Raw genomic sequence first — 26,838 nt, 5'->3', positions numbered from 1 at the left:
GGCTTCCTCGAAGTGAGCGAGTATACCGTCCCCTCGTCAGGATACGATCCAGCGGTCCACCTGTCGCTAAACGACGTCGCCGTTGACGATCATTACCAGTACTCGGCCGTGCTGCTAACCATCAAGACGTTTAAAATCGACCCTTTCCGCAAAGGAGTCCAGCTGTTTCTTCCTAGAACCGACCGGCCTCTCTGCCCGGTGACTCGCCTGTCAAACTAGCTCCATCGCCGAGGAGACCGCGCCACCCAGCGGCCCAGGCCCCCTGTTCGTCTTCGCGGACGGCACTGCCCTCGCTTGCCGCCACGTGACAGAGCACCTCCGCACAATCCTTGCATCAGCTGGCGTCGACGGTAATTTTTCAAGCCATAGCTTCAGGATCAGTGCAGCAACTTCGGCGAGCTAGCGCCGCAGGCCTACCAGACTCGATGATTAGTCCTTTGGGTCGCTGGTCCAGCGACGCGTACCTAGTCTACACCCGAACGTCGCAGGCCCCCTCCGACAAGCAGCCTCTCAGTTGGGCTCGTCGCCGTAGCCTTCACTGTTTAACCTGAACGCTTTGCTGTGATTAAAGTTGTTGTTGACGGACTCTCGCGTCTGTCGTTTATACAGTTTATACTCGTTCCCGTGTTAGTTTCAGTCCGGCTTTCGCACAGCTCGCTCCACGGGGAGTGCAAAGTACAAGGCACCAGTTCATCGCCCCCTCTAGCGCTGCTTGGAGCCCTCCTTCCCTTCGGCTCGTCAGTTTGGAGTCGGTTCCCATAGCAACCTTCCAAGCACCTATCCCCTCAGTCGGGTCCACGCCTTCGTTTCGGGGGGGGGGGCGGGGGGGACGCCACTGGTGCCTAGTCTCTTTGCATTCCCAGCCAAACCCCACCTTTCCTCTCGTTGCTAAGCGTAACAGACGTTAATTGGTGTGAAGCTTTGATTGGCGTAAGTTAATGTATGTATGAAGCCCCGCCCAAGCCTCGGCTTAGCGCTTCCTTGTTCTCAATCTGATTCCCATTCTACTCACGCGCTTTCGTCGTGCCGAATGAAGTGTGCGCTTGCAGTCTGCTCGTAGCAAGCAGAGTTTTTCGTCTCCCACCCTACCCTCATTCCTCTTTGTTCCTTCTTTCATTACTCTAGATCTTCTCCTCCACTGGCTCCGATCAGTGTGACTTATGCAAAGGACCTTACTATGGAGTCAGTTCCCATAGCAACCGTCCAAGCACCTACCCCCTTCAGTCGGGTCGCCGCCTTCGTTTCGGGGGGAACGCCACTGGTGCCTAGTCCCTTTGCATTCCCAGCCAAACCCCACCTTTCCGCTCGTTGCTAAGAGTAACAGACATTAACCAAAACTCGATCTACCACATCATTTTGTGAGTCAGTTTCGAGCTCGGAAAGTGATGAGGTCACTTGTTGCACATTTCTTAACGGGAGCTGGCGATAAAAGAAAAAACAAAGAGGTCCTTTTTTGCTACTCGTCGTTTTCTTGATTTTCTTAAATTACCAATCCACATCATCAACAAACTGTTTAATACATTTTTTCGAATTTTTTGCTTGTTATCAAGCAAAAGAAGGAGAATCGTGGGTAAGTTGTTCTTTCTCGAACCACATTCTTGTAAAATCTCAAGGGACTGTTTTAATTTCTCAAGGGAATACTTTTCGCTGTGGGTGATCAAAGCGCGTGACTTGTAAAGTGTTACTCTATAGTTGTGGTTCAACACTTCCGTTCTTGTAGAAAAAACGTTACTTGTCAAATGCACAAACGTTGTATAACAATCGAAGGAGCCAGAGCAAAAACAACACAACGAATTTCGGCTAAATTTAAAATTGTCACAAACAGCTCCAGATTTCGCACGCATGTTCGTTTACGTGTGCTAAACATTGATCTGCATTTTACTTGGCTGGAATCTGCTTCTTTTCCGAAAAATTACGTATGCAAAAATAAAGGCGTTTTGCTAAGCTTACGTTCTTCACAGTCAGCCAGCAGTAGGAGTTTTTCGACATATCGCGTGTAAATCTTTCCCTCTAGGGTTATTTAACTGTCCGGGGAGGTTGAAAAACGTTTCAGAGCAATGCTTACAGCTTTTAGCCGCCATGTTGTGGAATCATTTTAAGAAAAGGAACAATCTTTATTGTAAGAGATCTTAGCGTTTTTTATCTTTTTATCATTGTAACAATTTTAGCAATCTATCTATTTTTAGCAATCAGTTTAGCGTTTTGTTTTTGTTTTTTGTTTTACCTTAATATAGTTTTAATGTTTTTTATCTACTAGTTTTAATGTTTTATTTACACACGACCCCACAAGCTATGTAGCTTTTTTATCCCATCGTGTACAAATAAAGGTTTTGATTTTTGATTGATCACATTGTGACGCGATGTCACCTGATAGATGTCACGTGTGAGGAAAGAGAAAAAAATGGCCGTTTGATCGCGAAAATCAAAGTCGTTGGTTAGTTTTAGCACAAGTGCGGCTGCCAGGTGGTTGAAGGACGTCATTAAGTCTGAATACCCGTGAGTTAACAGCATTCCTCGAAGAACTGAGGGATGTTCCTGCCTTTTTCTCGTACAACAGTGCTGTTTAGCGCTTCAGAACATCGTTGCACAAACCAAGGTAGTTTCAAGCCTGGCGGCATAAAAAGCCTAAAACAAGAGTTTCTTGCCGGCAACTTTGTCAACGCGAGTTTTGCAGGGTCCGCTTGGGTGCTGCCGCGACAAAGTTGCCGAGAAGTGACCTGGTTTTAGACTTTAAAAAATTCTTTTAAGTTTGGCAGGGGACCTTCCCTCGCAAAAAATTTTCTGTGCCTCATTAAATATTCATCAATCAATATCATGAATCAATCGATTCGTGCCTTAGTTTATCTTGTTTTCGCGGGATTTTGTAGATGTGTGATGATGTAAGGAGTGGAGATAGAAGTGAGAGCAAGCCGGCGGCACTTAACTGAAAGCAAAACTAGTATAAAGAGGCAACACCAGCAAACGTATTCAGTCAATCAGTCTATCACAGCAATCAATCTTTATTTCACTTTCACCTCAAATTACAGCTAACGGTAACAGATTAAAATAGTCTCGCCCGAAACAACAAAAATTAGCTAACCGCAAGCAGACTGCAGTGAAAGCTAGCCGCAAGCAAACTGGCGTGAAAGCTTACTGCACTAAAAACGCGATCTAAACTTAACTTGAAACCTTAACCCTTATCCCTTGGGGTTAGGGTTAAGTTTTTTCGCTAGGGTTAAGCTTTTGCGTTAGGGCTAGGCTTGTGCGTAAGGGCTAAGTCTGTAACCCTAAAAATTTAGCTGACTTCATTGTTTTGAGGAACAAAAGGATTTCTTTGTTTATCGTTTGTGAAAGGAAAGTCAAAAAGACGCCGCGCCAGCAAAAACCTTGTCTTTTTGCATGCGTAATTTTTCAAAAACGAAAGAAAGACCAGGGAAATAAAACACAGGACAGTGTTAATCACGCGTAAACAAACTTGCGTGCGAAATCTGGAGCTGTTTGAGACAATTTTAAATTTAGCCGAAATTCGATGTGTTGTTTTTGCTCTAGCTCCTTCAATTAACAACGTGAGTAGCCCAAATCTTACGTGACATAACCAATTAAGAATGTGAGGTGTTCAGCGCTCGAAGGCAACGAAGTTTAAAACGATTAAGAACGCAATTTGTACTGGTACAAGTCTTTAGGCGCTAATATTAATTTAAAACGATTAACAACGCAAATTTGTACTGGTACAAGTCTTTCACACACTAAAGCGTTGCTAAATAGTTAACCAAAGGGAACTCATTTCGTGACAATTGATTATTTCTGCTGAGTTGCACAATTTAGAATTGCAGCATCATTCAGTGCAGGTGTGAAGTGATATTTACAAGTGTTTTTGTAGCCTGTTGTGAAATTACTTCCAGTGGAAGCAGTAAACGCTAAAAGTTTTTGCTTCTGTTCAGAAGTTAATGCATCGCCATTAGAAAATAAACAGCAACTGTTTTACTGGAAATGTAGTCGTTAGAAATGGCATGTGTAGCCGTAAGGTAAAGAATAACGCGAGGAGAAGCGGCTTTTGGTAATATCCAAACGAAAATTTACTTCTCAATGTGGGGTTGTCGTAGCCTGAATTTCAGACATCCCTCCTTGGTCGCCTACTCCCAGAAGAGACGTCTGAACACATTTGGCTCTAATGCCGTCCGGTGACGTCACTACACTTTGGTTTTAATTCATGCGGAAAAGTTTCTGTCGAGGCCATGAAATTGTGAAAGAAAAATCGCTTCAATAAAGGATTACAGGGCAACAAATTGTTTTAATAGTAAACTATTGAAGACTTGCGACAAATGAATGAGATTTTAATCGACTGCAGGCTATATTCTTTTACGGAACCGATTTAATCTGAACTGATTTGCTTTATCTCAGTTATCTAGCGATCAAAATATGTGACGCAGCGGACAAATACAACACACTCGTGAGTACTTAAATGAATCAATTTAGACGGTTACAGAGGCATCAAGAAACGGAATTCAATACAAAAATATCCTACTTGACCGTGGGCACTGAGTTCAGAAATCACTGCCTCATCGAGGCTGCAGGACATAAGCGTCGAGTGGCTTTGTTGACAAAACAAGAATACATGTACGTATAAATTTGGCAAAACACTGCATGTCGAAGCGACGAATGCCGCCAGCTTAAAACCTACCGGTTTCCATTACTATTCTTCATCCGTAGATAAACTAATAAAGTAATAAACTCAAGGTAAATGACTAGTAAATTCATTTCTGGGAAGGTGAAATCTTTCGAACTCTTTCCAAACGTTTTCAAATTACTATTCTCGCGCGGTAAAATTCAGTCATAATTTTACATAATTATGCAAATAATTTTTAAATCAACCAATCAAAATCACTACCCGGTTTTCGGGTAGTGACGTCACCGGACGGCATTAGAGCCAAATGTGTTCAGACGTCTCTTCTGGGAGTAGGCGACCAAGGAGGGATGTCTGAAATTCAGGCTAGGGTTGTCGTGACTGACAAATACAGCATTTCCTCCGCGAAAATAAAAAAAATGCTTGAACTGAAAGACGTTTGAATTCTTCCATGATATGTTCGAACAACAATGCCCAGGATAAACCTTCTACTCATACTAACTTCATGCAAAAAAAGTCGATATCTCGAAGAGATCTTTGATTTTCTCCAATTTTAACTAACTTATACTGTTCCGAAGTTTAAGGAATTTATGATAAATGTGATTATAGTAGCTGGGAAAAATACCTAATTTAGAAAACAGATATACATTTCTGAAAGTTGTGCTTAGGTTTAAACAAGTAGGGACTGGGAGAAAATGTTTTCAAGATGGCGGACCAGGAAGTACCGAATTTTGCTCGAACAGCCGAAATGCGTTCTAGTCAAAACCGCCAAGGGAGCGACTGGGAACGAGTCTGGAAGATGGAACGATCCATTTCTACGACTTCACGGAAAAATAGGGGACTGTGAACAGTCTAACCTCCACCCAAACCCCACCCCCACCCAAACAAAAAGTTAAATTATGCGTAAGGTATGACGTCACAGCTTCCGCACGTACCGGATTAGATACGATACCGCAGATATGGATGAAGGGGACGAAGGAAAGCAATCCCCAGTGAGACTGGAAAGCGATGTTCTCAATAGCATCAGGCATTCATTTCAATCGCTAGACGAAACGAGTTCAGGAAAAGTTGCCAAATCGCAACTGCAAGTTCTTTGTGCAAGCATATGTCGTGACATTGGTGTGACGTTCGATACACAACATCTAACCGACTTCAAGTCTCTTTCAACTACCATTGCCTTCCAAGATTTTATACAATACCTTCAAGACGACCTTCTTTCAAAAGGTAAGCTAAATATTAACTTTTGACAATACTATAGCTACTGTTAGGGCTAGCGATTTGCATTTTGAGCCTGATCTTTGTATTGGAATACCTTCATGGACACAAGAAAACACTTTGTATTTGTAAGCTTATATTGTCAACTCGAGTAAATATATTACACCAAACATGATTTCTTTTTTAAACTTTTGCCTTGAGTTTATGTAGGACTAGATAACCAAGTTACCTATTCAATTTTCGTTTACACTTTTTACAGTACTGTTGATTGTTCTCCCTGTCGGCATGCAAAACAAGTTATAATAATCTACACTGTTAATTATTATTTTTTTAATCTCCTGTTGACAGCCCAAGCAGAAACAATAGATTACTCCAAAATCCACCAGCTGTGTTGGACAATCGTGCAGCAGAAGTTTCTCAAATCTACTGATCACGAATTAAGTGAAGATGCTGCATTCAAGCAGTTTCTTGTTTTTAATATTTTGGATATTGAAGAAATGGCTAAAGTCGAGAAAGAGGAAATTGCCATTATTTTGGAGAAGTTTGTACATGCAATGGGAAAAGGTTGGGATCCAAAACCTCTGCAAGAATTTTGTAAAGAAGATAACTTGCTAACATTCTGGCAGTACCTGGAGTGCTTAGAAAAAAAGTATATTCCAGGAAATGAGAAATGGTAAGACTCTTCAAATTTGTTATAATTTTATTGTTCTTGGTATAATTAACAACCCATCCTGCGAAATCACGCAGAATATCGCCTGATACTTAGCCGACGAGGCCGTAGGCTGAGTTGGCTAAAATCAGACGATATTCTGCAAGATTGAGCAGGATAATTGTTTTATTGTTCGACAAATTGCCAACAAAACACATTTTGTAGATAGAAAAACTGTATTTATGCAGCTCTCTACAATATTTCAGACGCATCTTAGCAACCTATGTATATCGCAGGATATCTGTTGTGTGGATGACAGATAACGCTAACATTTTGACCATATATGGGCAGCGCGCACATGTGTTGAATAATAATTTGCAATATCAGAGATTTATAGGGGTTTTTGCAGGTTTCATTTCCAGCAAGTTGCACAATCAGCACCCTGACAGCAGAACAATAAATTATTTACCCCAAATTGTATCACTCAGAGTTTTGTGCCCAAAAAATGTGGCTGCACCATACTGTCACAACTTGTTTCCAGTCTGCTTCACTCCCAGCTTTGTTTCAAAAAAAATGTCAAAAATCGATCTAAAAATATAATGCTGAACGTCAATAAACCTAATCGACAATTTTAACCTGGAACAGAAATGGAGGAACTAAAAAGGCCATGAGGTAAGATTTTAAGTAGTGACTTTTTAATAAATCTTTCACCTTCATCGACTTTCAAAGTCAAGATGAACACCAAAATAAGGACCTGATACATTTTAACTGGTGTAAACACAGAAATTTGCTCGATTCAGAAGCTTGTATTCACGGCAGCATTATCATTAATAGAAAATCCATATTTTTTCTCGGAACAATTAGGGATTAATTATTGCACTTGTGAACAGATCAGACTTTTTCTTATTTCCACTCGTGGCTGCACCACTTGTGGAAATTACTGAAAAGGTCCGATTAATGAAACTGGAGCTTTAAAATGAGGGCGCGAGTATATATAGTCTTATTGTTTTATAAGACACTTGAAAGCAGTTGCAGTCAAAACCCTTTCAAGAGTAATGGGCTCGCAAACTTGTTCTATCTGTGATTAGCATAACCTAGCTGCCGTCTATTGCAAATCGCGCAATGTGATTGGCTACACAGTTGCCTTCTATCGATCGTTAGATGGCTCTTGGTGCACGCGCTCAGTTTTTTGTGGAATTTTACCAACAAAACATTCAAAAAATGAACTCTAGCTATATTTTGTGTTTAATAGATTGGCAGCTGGATTATGTTAAAACAATTAGACGGCTCGCTCTCGGTTTCTACCGGCTTTTGATAGTTGGCTCGGGGCTTTGCCCCTCGCCAACTTTCAGTCAGTAGAAAACCTTGAGCTTGCCATCTAATATTTGTTAAATAGACAACAATGTATGTGAGAACCTGAATCAGATTGACCATATTGTCTAAATAAAGTTTAAAATTTTGCCATAAATCTACTTTCTATTTTCTTTTTTGGTATGAGGATTATTTTGATTTTTGTTTTCTGCAGTGTGGTAGATGAAGCCCTTGAGGAGATAGTGGATCATATTGTAAATGAAGTTGTCAAACAGGGCTACTTAGTAAAGAAAGGCCACAAAATGAAGTCCATGAAAGAGCGATGGTTTTTGCTCAAACCAAGGAGCCTAATCTACTTCACCAATCGGACATGCTCAGAACAAAAAGGATTAATTGTAATAAATAAGTCAAGCTCTGTGGAAAGTGTTGTGGCAAAGGGAAAGTACCGGTTTCAGGTTAAATGCGGAGAAAGTGGAACACACTATGAAATGGAAGCCAAAGATCAGAAATCGAGGCAGGAATGGATTGCTTGTATTCAAGCAGCTATAGGTAAATAATAACATAATCCATATCATTATTAGAAAGGTTGACTATATCTGCATACATGTATACCTGCCAACTCTCATGCCTTAGGCGTGAGTCTCACGCCTGCGAGTTGAAAACTTCGATCTCACGCTAACTCACGCTTACGAACTAATTTCCCACGCCTAGTCGAAAAATGTGAGTTACTACCCATAAATGGCACACTTTCCAAAAATATGTGAACTCAAACCAATGTGAGAAACGATAACTCTAGTATGTAAATTGAGTAAATGATGATACCTTTCCCGGAATCTCAGAGTTTTGACAAGAAAAGCATTGAGAATGTGGTCGTGTTTAGCAAAACACGTCTGGGGACTGTGTTCGGGATATGTTCATAACGTCTTTGGAATACTTCGGGAATCATCGGGAATCTTCGTGAATGGTCGTGTCATCTCCGGAAATCTTATCAATCTCAGAATAAAAATCTCACGCCTTTGACCCAGAAAAAGTTGGCAGGTATATGCATGGTGAATACCGGGGCTATCATTAAGGGCTGTAACCGGCATAATACCTGTTACGGCCGAGTTCTCCCAATGTTACAGGTGAAGATGTCAGTTGGTGGTATGTTGTTATTATAATACTGTTATTATTATTATTATCATTATTATTATTATTATTATGCACTTATCATTGGCTTTCTCGGGGGTCAACCCTGGGGATACCCCAGGGCAACCCCCAGGAACACGAAGGGAATGGCGCAGTTTTGAAACAAATATTGTCCCGCAGGGTAGGGAGGTTGTTTTGTTTTTGAAATGAATGCACCAGACCCCCGGGATGCACCCCCAGGATTTGTTTGACATTGGTTAGTGGTACATCACTTTCAAAATCCCAAATGAGTTTCGAGATGAGCGACCTTTCCGCCATTTGTTATTCTTGTACCTGACATATTGTAGAGGTCCTCCATGCTTTCTGTACAAAGATGCCATTGCTCAAAGCTTGGGACGTTAATAGATCTTTAGCGATGAGAAAACTTGGAATTAGTGAAATGGTGATGATGATGCTCTATTCAGAACAGGATGGAACAGAAATAGATAAACAAACATCGAACACTATAGTCGCTTCACAATCCGCTAAACTGAGTGCCAAGAGAGCAAAAAAAAAAACAACAATTGTTTGTTTTTATTGTAAATAAAGGTATTTTTTCTTCTTCTTAGACCCCGGGGTAGGGGTAATTGGTGTGTGAAATATGCCCCATACCCCTGGGATTTAGTAGGTTTTTGGTTGGGCCTGAAAACAAATCCCCCGGGGGGGGGGTGTCCCCGGGACTGACCCCTAGGAAAGCCAATGATAAGTGCATTATTATTAGAAGAAGAAGAAGAGATTTGTTGATCAATTTATAAAACATTGCGATAAAATAGAAAATGTTAAAACCATTTTGGTTGAAAAGCTTTAAAAAAGGCGACGACGTTTCGACATTCGCTTAACGTCATTATCAAGTCAAACAAGAAGCTCTTAGAGCTTAAAACCACCACGCTTATCACGTGACCATCCTAATTCTGGATAACGAAAAACTATAAATTAGTGTGAAGGATAGCAGTGTGTTTTGACTGATGCCACTTTAGATAAAGAACCCCAAATATTGCCAGGCACCTAAGAATATGCCCCATTTGCAAAAAAATTGAAAACTTATCCAATGACAATGTTTCCCAGTTTCTCTTCTGCTAGTATTACTTTTGAGCCTCTTTAACATACCAAACTGTTTTGCCACCCTTTTTGTATTATAGGTGGGTTGTCAAAATGTAGCGACTGGCAAACAAAATGATAAGAAAACACCTTGTGTGACCTTTTACTGTTGACTAGTTCCAGCCATAACTAATTATTTTCTTATATGAAAATGTTGGCCAAATTCCTACGATCCTGTTGCATGAAGGTAAAGGTAAAGTCTGCTTCGAGCCTAGTGGCCCATACAGGCTGGAGGTTATCCCGGTTTCCGTAGTATTAAGCGACTAGGAGTATTGCTCTTCCCCCCTGGATGGGATGCTAGTCCATCGCAGGGTTACCCCCAGCAGTAAATTCGCTGGTACCCATTTATACACCTGGGTGGAGAGAGGCACTGTGAGAGTAAAGTGTCTTGCCCAAGAACACAACGCAGCTCCCCGGCCAGGCCTCGAACCCGGGCCGTTCGACTCGGAGGCGAGCGCGCTAACCATTAGGCCACCGCGCCTCCCACAAAATTCCTACGATCCTGTTGCATGAAGGCAGACAATCTATTAAATCAGCAGCATCTGGTGTTATGTTGAATTCCTGTTAAAAACACTAAATTACTCATTTCAAGATTGGAATATTGAAGCAAAGTATTAAATAAAATTTGAGAAGAATGCTTGACCTGTTTTTAGTGGAGTGGGAATTTCCCTGAATGACATAAACCTTACAAGTCTGAACCTATTTCTGTCGTTAATTTTCATTTAGATCTCTGAAATCCTTCCAGTGACAACAAGAAAAATACATTTTGCTTAAAAATCGAACATTTCACACTAAACATGCTATGAATTTGCATGAATTCGTTAAGTTTCCATTAGTAACTGATTATAATTAGCTTAATTTAAACATTGCGTGACTCCACAACTGGTCATATCACTGCACACCTTGGTGTGCTGAGGCCATATCGCTGTAGACCTCTGATGTGCTGAGGCCATATCGCTGTATAATTATATATAGCTCTGTCGTGCCAAGGCCATATCGCTGTAGACCTCGGATGGGCCAAGGCCATATCCCTGTACATCTCTGAATTGTTATCTAACAAAGCCTGGTTTGTGATTTACAGTGTACTACAGTGATTCGTTTTTTCTAAAATTAAGTTCTGTGTTTGAAAGAGACCCCCAAATGAGACAAACATTTCAAACTACAGGGGTGCCATTGTAAGAGCAGTCGATGTCCCAACAACATCCATCTCAGACAACCTGGAAGCCTTACCTGCCAGTCTCTTTGACAGATGGAATTAATATCTCTTCAGTATTTTATTGTGACTCATTGTTACAGCCGTAACGGTACTTCCTGTGGGAGGGATTAATTGGTTGATCCTGAGGTAGTTGGGATCAGCTTTGGCTTTCTTAGTTGGCCCAAAAAATTGGGCAAGTAGTTAGAGGCACGTTGTGACAAAATTGGAAATCTTCATGATTCGGATGTTCTCGGGTTACCTTTTTAACTTTTAAGTTACAAAAGGCTAAGAGGCTAACATTTTGTGTGCAATTAATACCAAGTCATCATTAAACATAAATTTTGTCCATAGACACTTCAGATGGTCCAACACCACAAAGAAAAGATCGAATTCAACGTCAAATAGACAGAAATGAAAGAAGGCAAAAGAGACTAGAAGATGATAGGATAAAGAAAGAACAGGAAGATCTTCTGCTAGCACAAAAAGAGGTAGATATATTTCATTATCCCTTTGAACCCTGGGAGTTCCAATTGACACATGTCATAACTTTGTCAATATTTGTCCAATTAAAGTGAATCCCCAATGGAATTTTTTCCCAGTGGAATTCCAGTAAAAATGGGGATTGTCAGCACTGACAAATTCCGTCGGGATTCGCGACCTTTTAAAGCCGGGAAACTAGACATTAATAACATTGTGAAACATTTAAAGTTCATTCTTGTAATATTTAATGACACAGGAGTTTAACACCTGGACTTTGCTTGTTAGGAGCTTGCAAGGCTGCAGCAGCTTTATCGGCAGGCAGAAGCACAGGCAGCAGAAGAATCAGTCCTTCTACAAGAGGAGATCAAGAAAAGAGAAGAGCTGGAGAGACTGCAGAAAGAACTGCAGAAACTTCTTGAGGATGAACGACGAGCAAAGGAGGAAGAAGAAAAAGCACGTGCATTACAGGAACAATTGCTGCAAGCGGAAAAGAAGAGGATAGAGGAGATGGAAAGATTGCGATTAGAAAAGGAGCAGCTACTCGAGGATGAAATGAGGATAAGAGAGAATTTGGAGGAACGACATAAAGAACAGGAGAAGCTGCTTGAGGAAGTAAGTATGATTATGTGTAAACTGGGTATTTTTGCCAGTAAAAATGAAATTTTACGCGCGCGGTTACGTGCGTTGACTTTACGTTGTCCAATTTCCAATGCCACGTTTTTTTGGTATTTACGCATGTTACACGAACGTATACGCATGTACGGATTGTGAGGGTTTTCAAAAATGTTGAACTGAGTTCAACTTTTTTCGCGGCTGTCTGCGGTTACGCAGCGATTTAACCAATCATACTTTTGGATTTTGTCACATGACACTACTTACCATGTGGAAGCCATTTTGTTTTAAATCGCCGTCGATTTCCATGGGAAAACATTCAAATGCAGAAGCACTTCTCATTGAGGAAGTTCGAACATTTCCAGCATTAATCTATAGAACTGACTACAGACCCAAATTACACGAACGCAATAGTAAAAGAAAACACCTGACGTCAGGTCATGTAGGCTGTGAACCGGTCGCCTCAAATCTGTTTTTAAGGTCGCGCAGGACCCTTGCAATCATTAGTATGTATTTATTTAAAGAGATGCACGAACTGCCGGACGACTGAAGCCGACAACAAACGAAATATTCATGAATGTTTGTTTTTAAATTCTTTTGTACAAGTAATTACTAGTAATTGTTCTCAGCTTTGTGCCACGTGCGCTGGAACATAGGGAATTATCATAATTAGATTCACAGCTTTGAATATATCACACGTTGTTGTAAACATTGACTCGGAAGGTCTTCGGAAGCCTCAAAACCTGCAATTTTGTGTCCAAGTTTTCTCCGCCGATATAGAATTTCAAGAGTTGATTCGCGAGGAACATAAACTTGGTGTACTCTATAGTGCTATGACTAGAGCGAATTTTTAAATTTCCTTCTCAAAATGAAGATAGCACGTTTCAAAGTTTAGATTTCACATTTTTGCTCTCTTAGAAGCCATTAACTTGTAGCAGTTTTTGAAATCAAAAATTTCGTTCTAGCCATAGCACAAAAGAGGCTATGATTTAACATTAGGCTATATAATCATTTAATTTGGTGCGCTGTTCTAGCTGAAAACTTGGACACAAAATCGCATTATCTGCAGTTAAACTTTTAAGGGCTTGTAACATCACAGATAACGGTCATCTCTCAGTAAAAGGACAATCATGATGTACTTCCATCATCCCCGAATATCCTTGTTAAATTTTAAAGGAATCGATGTTCAAAATGTAGTGAATTAAAGCTTTACAAGATAGCACTCCGTCAAGAAATTTGGCTAATGAATTTATTAATGAGCAAGGGTCCCGCGCGACCTTAATTTATGGTGTCTTTCGGAAGTATTATAAACTGACTCGTGGTCATATATCTCTTTTACTAGCATGGGGTATAAAGTGTTTTCAAGGCAGCCATGTTGGAAAAAACAATAACAAATATTTGCATGAAAATGTTAATTATTTTTTCCCAAAGGAAAGCCAATTTATTGTTTCACTTTCCCAATATGACCGCCAAGAACACACTCTATTCACCAACTTGATTTAACGCACGTAAAAAGTGAAAGGCCTTTACAACTATATTACTTTTTATGCGACAGTGGAAATTTGGCTACGCATCTTTTTTTACGCACTTTTTACGTACGTTAAAATTTACACGACAGTGGAAATCCACCTTTACAGTCTCACCCAATATCTCTTGCGGTATTTTCGTCTTCTCTTACGAGTCCAGGGCTCGAAATTAACTTTTTGGTGTACTGATCCATTGCTGTTTCGGCCTTCTGGGCCTCATCAGTGCAGTGCTGATGCTAGGATGGAGGTTAAGCTGTATAGCTACCCCAAATGATCCCACACTTGTGGTATCATCTAAGCCATGCCAGAGTGCTCAAACTAGCAAAACTAGTGAGCATGCGCAATGCTAGCGGCAATTACTCATCCTAGTAGAGTGCTCAATTTGGACATGAAAGCAAAGCTTTGTAATGCCAAAGAGCTATATCTAACTGCAGACAGTTGCTTGAAATGTTCGGAGATTCTCGATGAGAAGTGCTTCTACATCTGACTGTTTTCCCATGTAAATCGACGGCGATTTAAAACAAGATGGTTTTCTACATGGCAAGTGGTGTCATGTGACAAAATCCAAAAGTATGATTGGGTAAATCGCTGCATAACCGCAGTCAGCCGCGGAAAAAGTTGAACTCAGTTCAACTTTTTTGAAAACACTCGCGCTTGCTACGTGCGTGTAAGGTACGTAAACACCAAGAAAAAAACGTGGCATTGGAAATTGGACAACGTAAATTCGACGCACGTAATCGCGCGCCTTTTACGTACGTTTACAATTTTTACGTACGTTAACGTGCGTCAGCAAAAACGCGACAGTGGAAATCCACCTTAAGACAAATGTGAGGTCTACCCAGTATGTACTCTTTCTAGACATTAAAAAGTGTAGGTTGAGGCGAATGCTCCTTCTCAGTTCTCAAAAACAGCACAGTGTTAGAGATAGAGGTGTAACATACAAGACGAAGTTGTCCACCTTTATGTGTCCGGAGTATAACTGCGCTAGTCCAGTCAAAGAATGATCAACTGAACGGATCGAGTTTTTATGTGATCAGGAGTATATTAAGCCCAATTATTGCGAAGTCGGCAAAAAAATTGCGCGACCGTCAAATTAGGGCTGGTTTAAGTTTGCAAATTTTCTTCAAGTTGTAACTTAACGTTTTATTGATTTTGTGATTATTGTTTTTTGAAGGAAGTTTAGCGCGGACAAGAATGTCCTTGACAGATTTTTCCTTCTTATAAGATACAATCGGTTGCTGGTTAAAGATTTGTTTGAGTTTAGGCTGTTGTTGAATAATGTGCCAGTGTTTCATAAAAATCTTTTTTAAGATTCGGTGCGGCCAGGTTGTAAGTCGTAACAAACGGTAGTATCTCTTTAGTTTGTTTTGTTTCGAAGCGCCTCTTTCCTGTCGGTGAACTGTATTTCAGTTAAGATTTTATGAACGAGTGTTATGGGTAGCCTCTTTCGCAGAGTCTTTGTTCGAAGTCTCGTTTGGTTGTTTCAAAGTTTTCTTTGACTGAGTTTGTTCTTAGAAGACGCAGTGCTTCTCCTTTGATAAAACCCTTTTTAGTGTTAAAGGGTGGCAAGATGAGAAGTCCGTATATTGAAACGTTTCAGTGGGCTTGAAATGTGCTTTAAAATCAAGGATTGTGAGAGTTGTGAGTCGAGGTCCTTTGAAAACCTCGAAGGAAAACCGCGCGCTCGGATGACATTTTGCAAGTGAATTTGATTGTAGAGTGGAAGGAGTTTGCGAAGTTAACGAAATCGGTAACTTCATGGGAATCTTCCACAAAGAAAATGTCATCGATAAATCTTTTCCAGACAAAAGGTTGAAAAGGGCTAGCCTGAAGGAGTCGCTTTTCAAGGTCTGCCATAAAAATGACAGAAAAAGCGACCGCCATCTTAGTTCCCATAGCAACGCCGTGAGTTGGTATGAAATGTCTTTCGTTGAATGGAAAGAATTTTTTTCGAGTATGAGCCGCATGAGTTTTTTTCTTTTTGCAATAAAAAGCTTTATTGGTGTAAGGGCTTACAGTACAAGGAAACAATAAAAACTAACAGGAATAAAGAAAAAAAAAAGCAATTATAAAGGTATTTACATGCGTTACAATTTGTTTTACATACAGTGCATACATTTATCGTTAAACTTAATTGTACACGGATACAAAGAAAACATAGAAATAGTAGTATTGAAAAAAAAGATAACGTACTTGTATGAGTTCCCGCAAGTCGTTTATGGGAATCGGGTGGTTGTGCTCATAGTGCTTTTCATAGTAACGACAAATAACTTCAATTCCTTCTGATTGAGGAATGTTGGTATAAAGAGAACTTACGTCGAGTGTGGCTAGAATCACATCGTCTCCAATGTGCGTGTTTTCAATGAAATTGATAAAATGGGTAGTGTTTAACGGCGATGGGTTGTAAAAGTGAGTCAACAAAACTTGAAATGCGCTCTGTAGGGCCGCTACTACCAGAGACAATTGGTCTGCCGACTGGAATTTTCTTGTGTATTTTAGTCACCGTGTAAAATTCTGGTATGCGTTCTTGTTTAAGACCGATTGTCAACCATTTGTGTGTCATTTTATCGATGTTGCCTGAACGAAATAGTTTGTTAACTATGTCGTTTACTTTTTTGGCGGTTTCAAGCACAATAAGAGATGCCAGAGGCTTGTAAAATTTATCATCAGATAATTGTTTTAAGCCTTCTTCTATCTTTTGTGCCGTGTCCATAATGACTGTTGTCGTTTCTTTATCAGCTCGTTTGAGTTGGGTCTTCAGGTTTCCCCAAGCCTTGAACACTTTTTTGAAATCTGATAGGTTTATTTCAGAAGTCTTTTTTTAATTTAACCGATGGATTAAACAAACTGTAAGTAGCAACGCCGTGAAACCGTGCCAAGCAAAAAAATCTTACGTCAGCCAGGGCACATTGTTCGATAACCAGGGGCGGATCCAGGGGGGTGGATTGGGTGGCTAGCCATCCCCCTTGATCCACCAGAAAAATAAAAATAAACATATTAAAATAGAAAATAAGGACAATGTCCATCCACCTTTCATAGTCAGGCGGCCGTTCAAAGTTAAGAAAGGCCATTTTTCCAAAATAGGAGATTTTCAAAAGGCCTGTTTTATGAACTTCTGGCTTAATGTAACAAAACATGTGTGTATAATTTTAAAAAATTAGATTCCTTTTAACTTTCAAGAGTTGTTTTAGCCTTGCTGGAATGATTTTCTTCTCCATTTACATCTTTTTTAGCGAGTTTTCGTACCATTTTTTCGCATCAAAGCGATTTCAAAACCAAGCAAAGTCGCCAAAGTTGTTCCCAGGCCACTTTGCCAAGGGCTAAAAATTTTCACGCATGTGGGTGAGCAAAAAAACGCATATCTGTTCTTTCCTGTAAGTTCCTGGCTTGTCAACTTTAAATTTCAATCACTGTTCATTTCATAAGAAGTAGACGTTTTCTCCGAAATAGAACTCAAGGTAAGTTGAAGAAAGAATATTTTGCCAAATTATCAAGGAAAAACAGTGTTTTAATAACTTAATTGACAACTTAATTGGCAGCTTTTCTGAGGGGGGCATGCCCCCAGACCCCCCTAGGGGGAAGGAGCCTTTGGCTTCACTAAATATGGGTCGCAGATCCAAAATGATTTGCACTCCACTTTCAAAAAACTGCCTAAAAGCCCGAACCCCCCCCCCCCCCCCCTCCTACCATAAAATACAAACTGGGGCTTGAACAATATAGTAAACAAAAATATTGGTAAACAGCCACCCCCCTTTGAGGAATTCTGGATCCGCCCCTGATAACCACGTTTTACCTTCAACAGACACCATTTCAATTCTTTGCCAATGGCCCTGGCAGACCCTGGCTAACAAAAATGGTTTGAGTGTACGTTGAAGAAACTAGACAAACTGAAGCGTTAAGGGGGTAGTGTGTGGCAATAAGGCAAAGAGGCACCGATGTTTGAACTTTCGCGAATGAATGAATGAATACCTTTATTTAACCACGATAAAACAAGCAACATTGCTGGTGGGGTCGTGAATACAAAGCTATAAAAATACTATAGAGCTTGTACGTATGAGCACTTATGAGTACCGTAAAAGCTCTTATAAGCCGCCTGTCTGATGTTGAACTTTTAAATAAGCTTCTCTCCCTTCTCCATTAAGCCCCCCCCCCCAACTTTCGTACTTGTCATTGTCTAAATCAACAACACAGTGGACCTATGGGTTGAAAAATTAATCAGGGCAGTTAATGCACAAGGAAACCCAGGGAATCATCCCAGGGAGCCGCCGTATCTCCCATTTCCCAACAACTTCTTGTTTATTTGAAATGTTATTTTGATTGTCTTCGTAGGAACGTAAGAGACTTGAGCAACTAGACAAGGAGAGACTCGCTGCTGAACGAGCCATGAAAGAGGCTCAAGATAAACTTGCAGCAGCAGCAGAAGCTTCCAAAAAGGCAGCGGAGGAGGCGAAGAAGAAAGCAAGAGAGATCAAGACTGCCGTTGGATTGGCTCGAACTATTGGTCCTCAAGTACCATCATTCGTGACGCATAGAGGAATTGGAGCATTCTGTTCTGATGACTTCGCTAAGGTGGCTACTAAAACATCAAGTGGGATTCAATCTGTGAAGAATAAGGCTACAGAAGATCAAAGAGTGTATCAGGAAGATAAATCTGCTGGCTGTGTAGGAGGAAACCAATCAGACATTTTACCCGCAGATCTGAATTGCACAGATGGACGTTTAGAAAAAGAGAAGAAAACTGACATAGAGGTGCAAGGCACCGACTGAGTAGAGCTGTATTTAATAAACACTCTGGCTGAATATAAGAACAAAAACGTACAGAGGTTGCCAATCGACAAGTGTCAGGTGATAAGTAATGATGTACCATAAATATAAATAGATCAAAGGGCTTTTGAGCCAGCTCATTCTTGTTTTCTTGGGTTTTTAAATAAACTGAATGTAAACCATGCTAAAGGGAGACAAGTAACAGTTCGAAATAGCAGGGGTCAAGTTGGAATAGCCATATCTTAATCGTTAAAGAAAATTTTTAAAAGGTAAATGATTGGATTGCCATAGCCTTCTTGGATTAGTTTTAATTGGATTAGTTTTATTATGTTGGCCATAGCCTGACACACAAACCTCCAAAATCCAACAGTTGGGCAAAAAGGATGGTGAGACCACCACTACTGCTAATTTGTTATCTTTGGGGTATCGAGACGTCTTTTATCTTAGATATAGATACATTATAAATGAAGGTCTGCAACTCAGTCATGATGAAGATCGGCGAGAAGAGTCTCTGCTTCATGAAAACGTTTAGCAGCAGGTGGGGTGCCGTTGAAGATGAAGGGGCCATGGGAGGAGCACTGCTACCTCCTCCACTACTGCTTCAATCTTCTCAGTGTTTCACTAAATGGGAAGATTTAGAAGAAAAAAGAAACACTGAGAAGATTGAAACAGATTTCTGAAGGTTCTCTACGCGTATTTTGATTTCGGGTTAAGGTGGACTTTTTTCAAAACGTGAACGCTGACCATGTCCCTTTAAGTACCCCCATTTACCATTTCAGCTTTCACTACCTATTCTCATAGAGCATGACGAAGTAATAACAAAATCTGTACCTTTACAACATAAGATAAACCGTTTGTTGGTGCACAAGCTATAGGAGGATTGTGTAAAAAAATGTAATAAAGACACTCCTGTCATGTATCTGATCAAATGTCATGATCACGAGGAAATTATAAAATTGCGACATAACTACGAAATACACTAAAATTGCTTATAGTCAGGAGTCCATTAATAGTTGACTTAATTAGCACTGAAGCAGCTAAATTTTTGGCAAGAAATATTTCAAAAACGCGAATGAAGAGTAAAAGAAACGGTGTGTAGGTATTTTTCTTGGGAAAGTCAAACAAAGTAAGAACACGATACGAGGCCAAGTGGAACGTGACGTGACTACCTGAGGTACGCGTTGTTACACTAGTAGGTGGTTAAGAATTAAGCGCTCCAAAGACATCATGATCGTATGGAGATAAAAATAACTCTTAACAAACTAGTGGTAACCACAGGTTAAAAAGTGCGGGCCTTGACGCACATAGACAAGGTACTGGTAGGCAGTGCCGATAAATTAATGACTGCAAAAGATAAAATGGACAAAAGACAATTATTCTGAGTAACGCGTCACGCAAGGATTTTTTCGGTGCAGTGTGAATTGAGATGTGATTTTTCTCAGTCGGTAAACTCGCTATGTTGTAAGTGTTATAACGAATTTCTCGACAATAACCGTTGTTGGAATCATTCGCTTTCCCGTAATTTATCTGTGTCGATAAATAAATGATAAAATGGACAAAAGACAAATTATTCCGAGTAACGGGAATGCATGTTTATAATTTTGCTTATTGCCGCGAACCGATCAAAGTTATCTTTTGATTGTCGATTTGGAAATTGTAATCGAGCACGCGGTGTGAACTGATCGGGATGTGAATTTTTCTCAGTCGGTAAACTCGCTATGTTGTCAGTGTTCCCGGGATGATATTTGCAGTGTTTGTGGTGACATCGCACCTAATTCGACTCAACATGCCCAATCTCTTGCCAGCCTTGCCCAAAACATATTTAACATGGGCATTCCACGAGAGGGCATCGTCTAAGACGACACCGAGATACTTATATTCTGACACACGCTTAATGAGATCTCCCGAGACATAGATAGAGAAGTTGGTTTCAAAGCTCAGTCTAGCTGCTGTTCCAAATAGCACACACTCTGTTTTCGTCTTGTTTAAGAAAAGGCTATTGTCACCTAGCCAGTTCTCGACCACTTCAAGATCACTACTTAGAGCTTTTTCAATTGCATGCACATCCCTACTTGAGTGAAAAAGAACGGTGTCATCAGCGTTTTATGTATATTTGCTTCTTTTATTTCCTTCAACTTTAATACTAATACGTGATACTTTCGCTTTTCTGTACAACCGTAACACCATACTTCCGTTCTTTTATAACATGATACCTTTTTTGCAAACAGGGCGACGTGGATTGTAGTTTCCTTGATTTCAATAATAAAACGAATTGTAACACAGATATCGACCGACTAAAGAAAAGGCTTTTTAGTTTATATGAGCAGTGAAGATACCAATTCACATCATGAATCAGTCTTTGACATGAACCGCTGCAACGTAAGAAAGTCTAATTTAATTAATTTACGATTTTACTTAGCATCATGGAATACTATTACAAGGAGAGTGAAGAGCATGTATATACCTTTGTGATCTTTATATAAAAGCAACGTAATTATTCCGTAAAAGCTCTGTTAACCCCCACCCCAGAGCTGGGACTAGCTCGTGTAGTTGTTCTCCGAATGGGCAATAAAGATAACTGACACAGTAAGCTTGGTAAACATAGCACTTTATCTTCGACAATTCAAGGCGATTCAACATGGCGGCAGTCGTCGATCCGTTCGCACGTGTTCATGTCCCACAAAACAATCTTGACATTGACCAGCGGAGTGTAGAAGAAAATTTGTTTTTCCACCAACAATGATTAGAATGCGAAAAATGTGTCAATGACAACAGTTTTTCACGTTAAATCATTGCAGTTTTGATCAAAATAGTTTCCGTGCGTACAAATTGTCGGTTGGCTTTACAGACATTCGCGAGATAACCAAAATATTTAGGCTCGATGGGTTTACCAAATTCTACAAGGTATGGGGCTCCGCTAGCCTGCGTCGCAGACTGTAAGCCACCGGTCAAATTCAATAATTATTAAATTTAAGCATCCCTCTCTCCTACCCAACAAAATTAAACATAGAAAATTCTAAACATAAAAATTCTTTAAATCAAAGTCTCTTCGAGATATCGACGTTTTTGCATGAAGTACGAGTCGAAGGTTTATCCTGTGCATTGTTCTTCGAACTTATAATTACAGTTTCTTTGTAGTTTAGTTTAACAATTTCCTATCTTCGCGGAGGAAATGCAGCCATATAATTTTCTGAATTTTGTCAAAAATGGCTCGTCCGCGCACAGGCTTCCCAAGCTCAAAAGTCGTCCTTTTGATGTGTTTTTAGAGCCCTTCGGGCGGCCGACTCTACATACGTGGTGTATGCGACAGCTTGTGTATATAGAGAAATGTATGGGAAAATCACGGATTCTCTAAAATCGGGTAAATAACTATTTATTTTGAAATAAAGTTTACCTTCCTTAAATGTGTCGCTTACTTGTGTCTTGTGCCGAATTTGAAGCCATTCCGACGCCATTTAGCGAAGTTATTCGAAGTCGTTGTCTCCCCTTCTAAAAAGAAGGGAGAGACAACGACTTCGTATAACTTATCTAAATGCCCGGGGGGGGGGGGGACTCGCATATGAAAGTGACGGGGATGCTCGTCGTCTCGCTTAGGGGTGTAAATTTCGGACTTTTGGTCTCGCTTAGGGTGTTCCGGGAAAAAACGCCCAAAACGCCAATATTTTTAGCCATAATGGTCTCGTTTAGGGTTACACGCGAAGAAATATACAAATATAAACTCCATTCTTAGTTTTTTGGTATCTTTTAGGGGTCAAGAAAGGTTTGAGCCACACCCAGATTGGTCTCTTTTAGGGGTTCTTTTCAAAATTCCGACGGCATCCCCGTACGTTTCTATGGGAGTCCCCCCGGGTCTAAATGGCGTCGGAATGGCTTCGAATTCGGCACAAGACACAAGTAAGCGACACATTTGAGGTAGATAAACTTTATTTCAAAATAAATAGTTATTTACCCGATTTTAGAGAATCCGTGATTTTCCCATACATTTCTCTATATACACAAGCTGTTGCATACACCACGTATGTAGAGTCGGCCGCCCGAAGGGCTCTAAAAACACATCAAAAAGACGACTTTTGAGCTTGGGAAGCCTGTGGTCCGCGCCGGGTATTTATACACATATTCCTTAACATTACACAAATAAACAGTGCAAATTTCACCGAGATCTGACAATTCTATACTTAAAAATTGCAAGGACCTTTCGAGGCAGTCGATTACGGCAGCGAAATTAGCAAATGAAACAGCAAAATATGCGTTTGACGCTTTGTTTTTGTCATTTTGTGACGCCATATCTGAATTGTTATAGGTAGACCGCTGTTCAATGTGTTCAAGGCCGTAGCGTAACGATTGCTCCACAAAAAAGCACAAAAAATACAGATATTTCCGACTTCTGTCGGAGAAAACTGGCTCAAAAATGGCTTGTCCGCGCCGGGTATTTATACACATATTCCTTAACATTACACAAATAAACAGTGCAAATTTCACCGAGATCTGACAATTCTATACTTTAAAATTGCAAGGACCTTTCAAGGCAGTCGATTACGGCAGCGAAATTAGCAAATGAAACAGCAAAATATAATTGCAGCGTAAACAAATCGTTACACTCAAGCTGCGTTTTGTCTAGGCTCTTTGAGGGTCGGATATCAAGACCCAGGATTAAACAAAAGCCATATATACAGTGAATGCTTTCGAATTATATTTGAAGATGAAATAAGAAAGAATTTTGCTGTCTTTGACTGAAATTCCACTCGAACTGCGTAGATACGATCGCATGTTGTACAGCCGATTCATGCAACATTGCTGTCATTCCCTGTCAACGCGAGGTCACGTCCCTAACGACCTAGGCTGACGACGAAATAGAGTTGCGCTTGCATGTAGCGACCAAATTTGGCCTAATTTTTAACCGCTCCTAAGCTAAAAGAAGCCCCCATCTCTTGCATTTGTTTTAACTTCAATAATATCTTTGAAAAGAGCGAGTTTTTTGGTATGGTTTATTTTTGACGTTTGTAATTTTTAAACGATGTAAGTGCTAGTGATTATTTATTCGTGTTTTAGTTACGCAATCCATTGTTTGTGCGACGCTTTTTATAGATCGCCTTTCAGACACACGTGCGTTGAGATAAGAAAGCTGACATGTCACTTTTAAAATTGTTATATAACGTTTGTAAATGTGACAAGTCACGTTTTTTTCACGAGATCGCAAGTGATCACCCACAGCGGAAAGTAATCCCTTGAGAAATTAAAACAGTCCCTTGAGAAATTAAAAAAGTCCCTTGAGAGTTTACAAATATGTGGTTCCAAATTTTGTCCACTAACCCCTATTCTACGTTTTTAGCTTGTAAACAAGCAAAAACGTCGAAAAAATGGATGCCGGTAACTTCGTTTTTTCTGGCAATGCAAATGTTCGTTCAATTTTAAGTGAGTTTGTTCTTTTGCTGAACATTTATTTCGACCTTTTGTTAGATATGCTCATTAAAAAACTGGTTCTCACGATAAAATTTTCAGAAAATCTCAGAAAAAATCGCTAAAATTATATTATTAGCCGCTAACAATAGTAACCTTAAGCTATTGAATTAATCCACATGTTTAGACTTTTTCAAATATCTATTTTGTTAAATTAAACTACCTTAGTCACTTGAATGATACATAAAAGAAATTCATTTCACAGGTAAACGAAGAAAAACTTATAATCGATCTCACAGCTATTTTGCCCGAAAAAAGACGGTTATCTTTAACATTAGAAAAACAGTCACACGAATTATACGAACCTACGTAGTTGTGTTATTCAAAGAAAAAGCCAGTATTAGCAGGCCTTTGAACTGCAAACATTTTGTAAAGCTTTGTCCAGGTCAAATGCTTGAACAACACACAAAAAAAGAAATTTTTTTCACACTAAAAGGCTTTTATTTAAGGCCGAAGACCAGACGTTTCGTTCGGATGTTTAACATGTCAAGTCCGGTACTTTAATCTAAACAAGCAAGCCAGCCAGCCAGCCAGCCATGAAAAAGAGCAAAAATCCAATTCGATCTTAATAAAACATCGGATGATGAGCCACTCTGGATCAAATACCACTGTAAATCCCTATTTTGTTTTTAAACAACATATATAGCGTGCGTGCCGGCCCTATCTTATTCCTATTCCTAACGATTTCATAGTCAACAAGCGCGAGTGGATTCACTGAATCCCGGTTATCAGCTCGTATACCTATGTTTGACCTTATATGGAAAATGAGTGCGTCAAGTGCCACTCAGCGTAAAATTTTTCTGCGGAAAGCGACAGTTCCATCGGAAAAATGGTTGAAAACAGCAAATTTGGCGAGCTTTTTGAACAAGAAATAATCAGCGGTGCCTACAAAAAAACACAGAAATGCCATAGTAAAATTAACTACGCAAAACAAAAGGATTGATGCGAAAAGTTTAATTAATAACATTTGTAAACGCAGAACAAGAGCGAGTGAATAAAGTAGAAAAGCAGCAAATAATTTACGAATCCTGGTTTCGTTGACAATTTCTCGAGCAATAATACAATAATCTTGCGGAATATCCCTGCTTTTAGCCAATGCGGCCGTCGGCTCATCTTCTGGGCACCCGGGGCTGCGCTGAGCATCAGGCGATATCCAACAGGCCAATTATTTTATTTCGTGCCAACCGCTCTCTTGCCCTCTCCCACACCTTGTCCCCATTCTCGACCCCAGAGCTCTTGTCTTTTTTCACGTGACTGACGGCGACAAGTGTCAGTCATGCGCAAAAGAGAAGAGCTCTGGGGTCGAGACATCCTCTTCCCCAGGGCCACGCGTATTTTTTTAAAATGACATGACGTTTCGCTGACCACGTGACCAAAAGAAACGGAGGCTCTGGGAACGAGAATGACCGAATGACCTTGTCCCCAATCTCGAGCCCAGAGTTCATCCAGTCGGTCAGCGGTATGGGATGAACTCAATCTCGAGCCCAGAGTGACCCCCGGCTCCGCGATCCGTCAGCGGTTGGTCAGCGGTAGGGTCGCCAGGACTCACTCTGGGAAACTGAATAATAATTCAGTGATTTACTGGTCGTCACAGAACAATAGAAATCAACACGGAAGTCTGAAAATCTTTCCCGGAAGTAAACCAAACCGGAAACCCTGGAAAAACATTTTTTGTTTTCCATGGTCAAATGTGCAGGTGTATCACCTTAATTTTGTAAAACGCCTAAGAACTCGTCATATGGCGCTACATAAATGAAGTATTTTCTAATTCTACCATTCTTTTTGAACTCAAAAGATACTTTGAATAAAAATGGACTTCCTTTAAACGTCAATTCTGAGCGGAGTTTTAAAACAACAACGACAGCGTCACCAAGGACAAGGTCGATTGAAAACTCAATTTATAGTTGACTTACAAATCTTGCTAGAACTACTGTTTTCTTTCAAATCTCCGTTACGGTTGAAAAACTGAATATGGCAGACAGTGCTCGATTCAAAATAATAACTAATAACGCAGAATTTGAACATTACGCGTTGTTGTTTTGCTGAAAAAAAGGAATTGTACAATTGTGTGCATGTGAATTGCGTGAATGTGTGCACGAGCTGAGTCGCCGAAATGCTAATTACACCTTTTGAATAGCGTTGACCGGTGTGGCCTTTAACGTTTTTATTAATATTACCGCCATTCGACAAGGAAAAAATTATTTGCTCGAAAAAATGCAATCTATCATGAAAAGATGCGCTGTCAGCGAGAAGCCATTGAAATATACGAAAGTCGCCAAACAAAAATTTTTGTCAACAGAACAATAGCTTGTCCGTGCATTGTGCATTATGTAAATTTCTTCACTGTCGTCCGCAAAACAACAACGAACACATGCACACAGTCAGGCGGAATCTTGGAAGGCAAACAAGATCTTTGATTTAAAACCAATATAGCAGTATGCTCAAGAAAGAGACTAACGGAAATCAAAACAGCAGACGCTCTTTTGTTGACTCTCTCTTTTGTTAACTGCAGAACGTTTTTGTTACTTTTGTTGCTTTGATAAACACCAGTTCTGTCGATACTGTGTTAAAAATAGTTCAACTTTCTCGATTTACTTCCGTTCTGGGAAATTTACTTCCGCTTACACCTGAGAGCATGCGCAATAAAAACCGGAAGACCAAGGTTCTATCTGAAATCGACCTGAAATTGATCTGATCAATTCCAGTTTCCCAGAGTCCGTCCCGTACCGCTGACCGACATAGACGGACTCTGGGCTCGAGA

General features: G+C 40.2%; 2 protein-coding genes across 2 annotated transcripts in view; one reads left to right on the top strand and one right to left on the bottom strand.

The window, feature by feature from the left end:
- The window catches only part of LOC144647380 (uncharacterized), a 308,906-nt gene that overhangs the window by 86,521 nt on the left and 195,547 nt on the right, over positions 1 to 26,838 (bottom strand). The gene's annotated exons all lie outside the window — the stretch shown is intronic.
- On the top strand, positions 5,543 to 19,539 carry LOC144647374 (switch-associated protein 70-like). Its single transcript, XM_078507177.1, has 6 exons — positions 5,543 to 5,827; positions 6,167 to 6,491; positions 7,993 to 8,327; positions 11,590 to 11,726; positions 12,004 to 12,330; positions 18,186 to 19,539. The coding sequence occupies exons 1-6, from the start codon at positions 5,563 to 5,565 to the stop codon at positions 18,621 to 18,623; spliced, it is 1,827 nt and encodes a 608-aa protein (XP_078363303.1). The 5' UTR covers positions 5,543 to 5,562; the 3' UTR covers positions 18,624 to 19,539.

This window comes from Oculina patagonica, chromosome 3 (assembly GCF_052425735.1).
Source record: "Oculina patagonica isolate OP01 chromosome 3, crgOcupat, whole genome shotgun sequence".
Classification (NCBI taxonomy): domain Eukaryota; kingdom Metazoa; phylum Cnidaria; class Anthozoa; order Scleractinia; family Oculinidae; genus Oculina; species Oculina patagonica.
This window is presented reverse-complemented; position numbering and strand designations above follow the sequence as displayed.

Bases quoted from the DNA above. Each gene is read 5' to 3' on its own strand.
- LOC144647374 (XM_078507177.1), top strand. From the start codon at position 5,563: ATGGATGAAGGGGACGAAGGAAAGCAATCCCCAGTGAGACTGGAAAGC. The intron at 5,828-6,166 runs GTAAGCTAAATA...TCCTGTTGACAG, and splicing joins AGACGACCTTCTTTCAAAAG to CCCAAGCAGAAACAATAGAT. The intron at 8,328-11,589 runs GTAAATAATAAC...TTTTGTCCATAG, and splicing joins TTGTATTCAAGCAGCTATAG to ACACTTCAGATGGTCCAACA.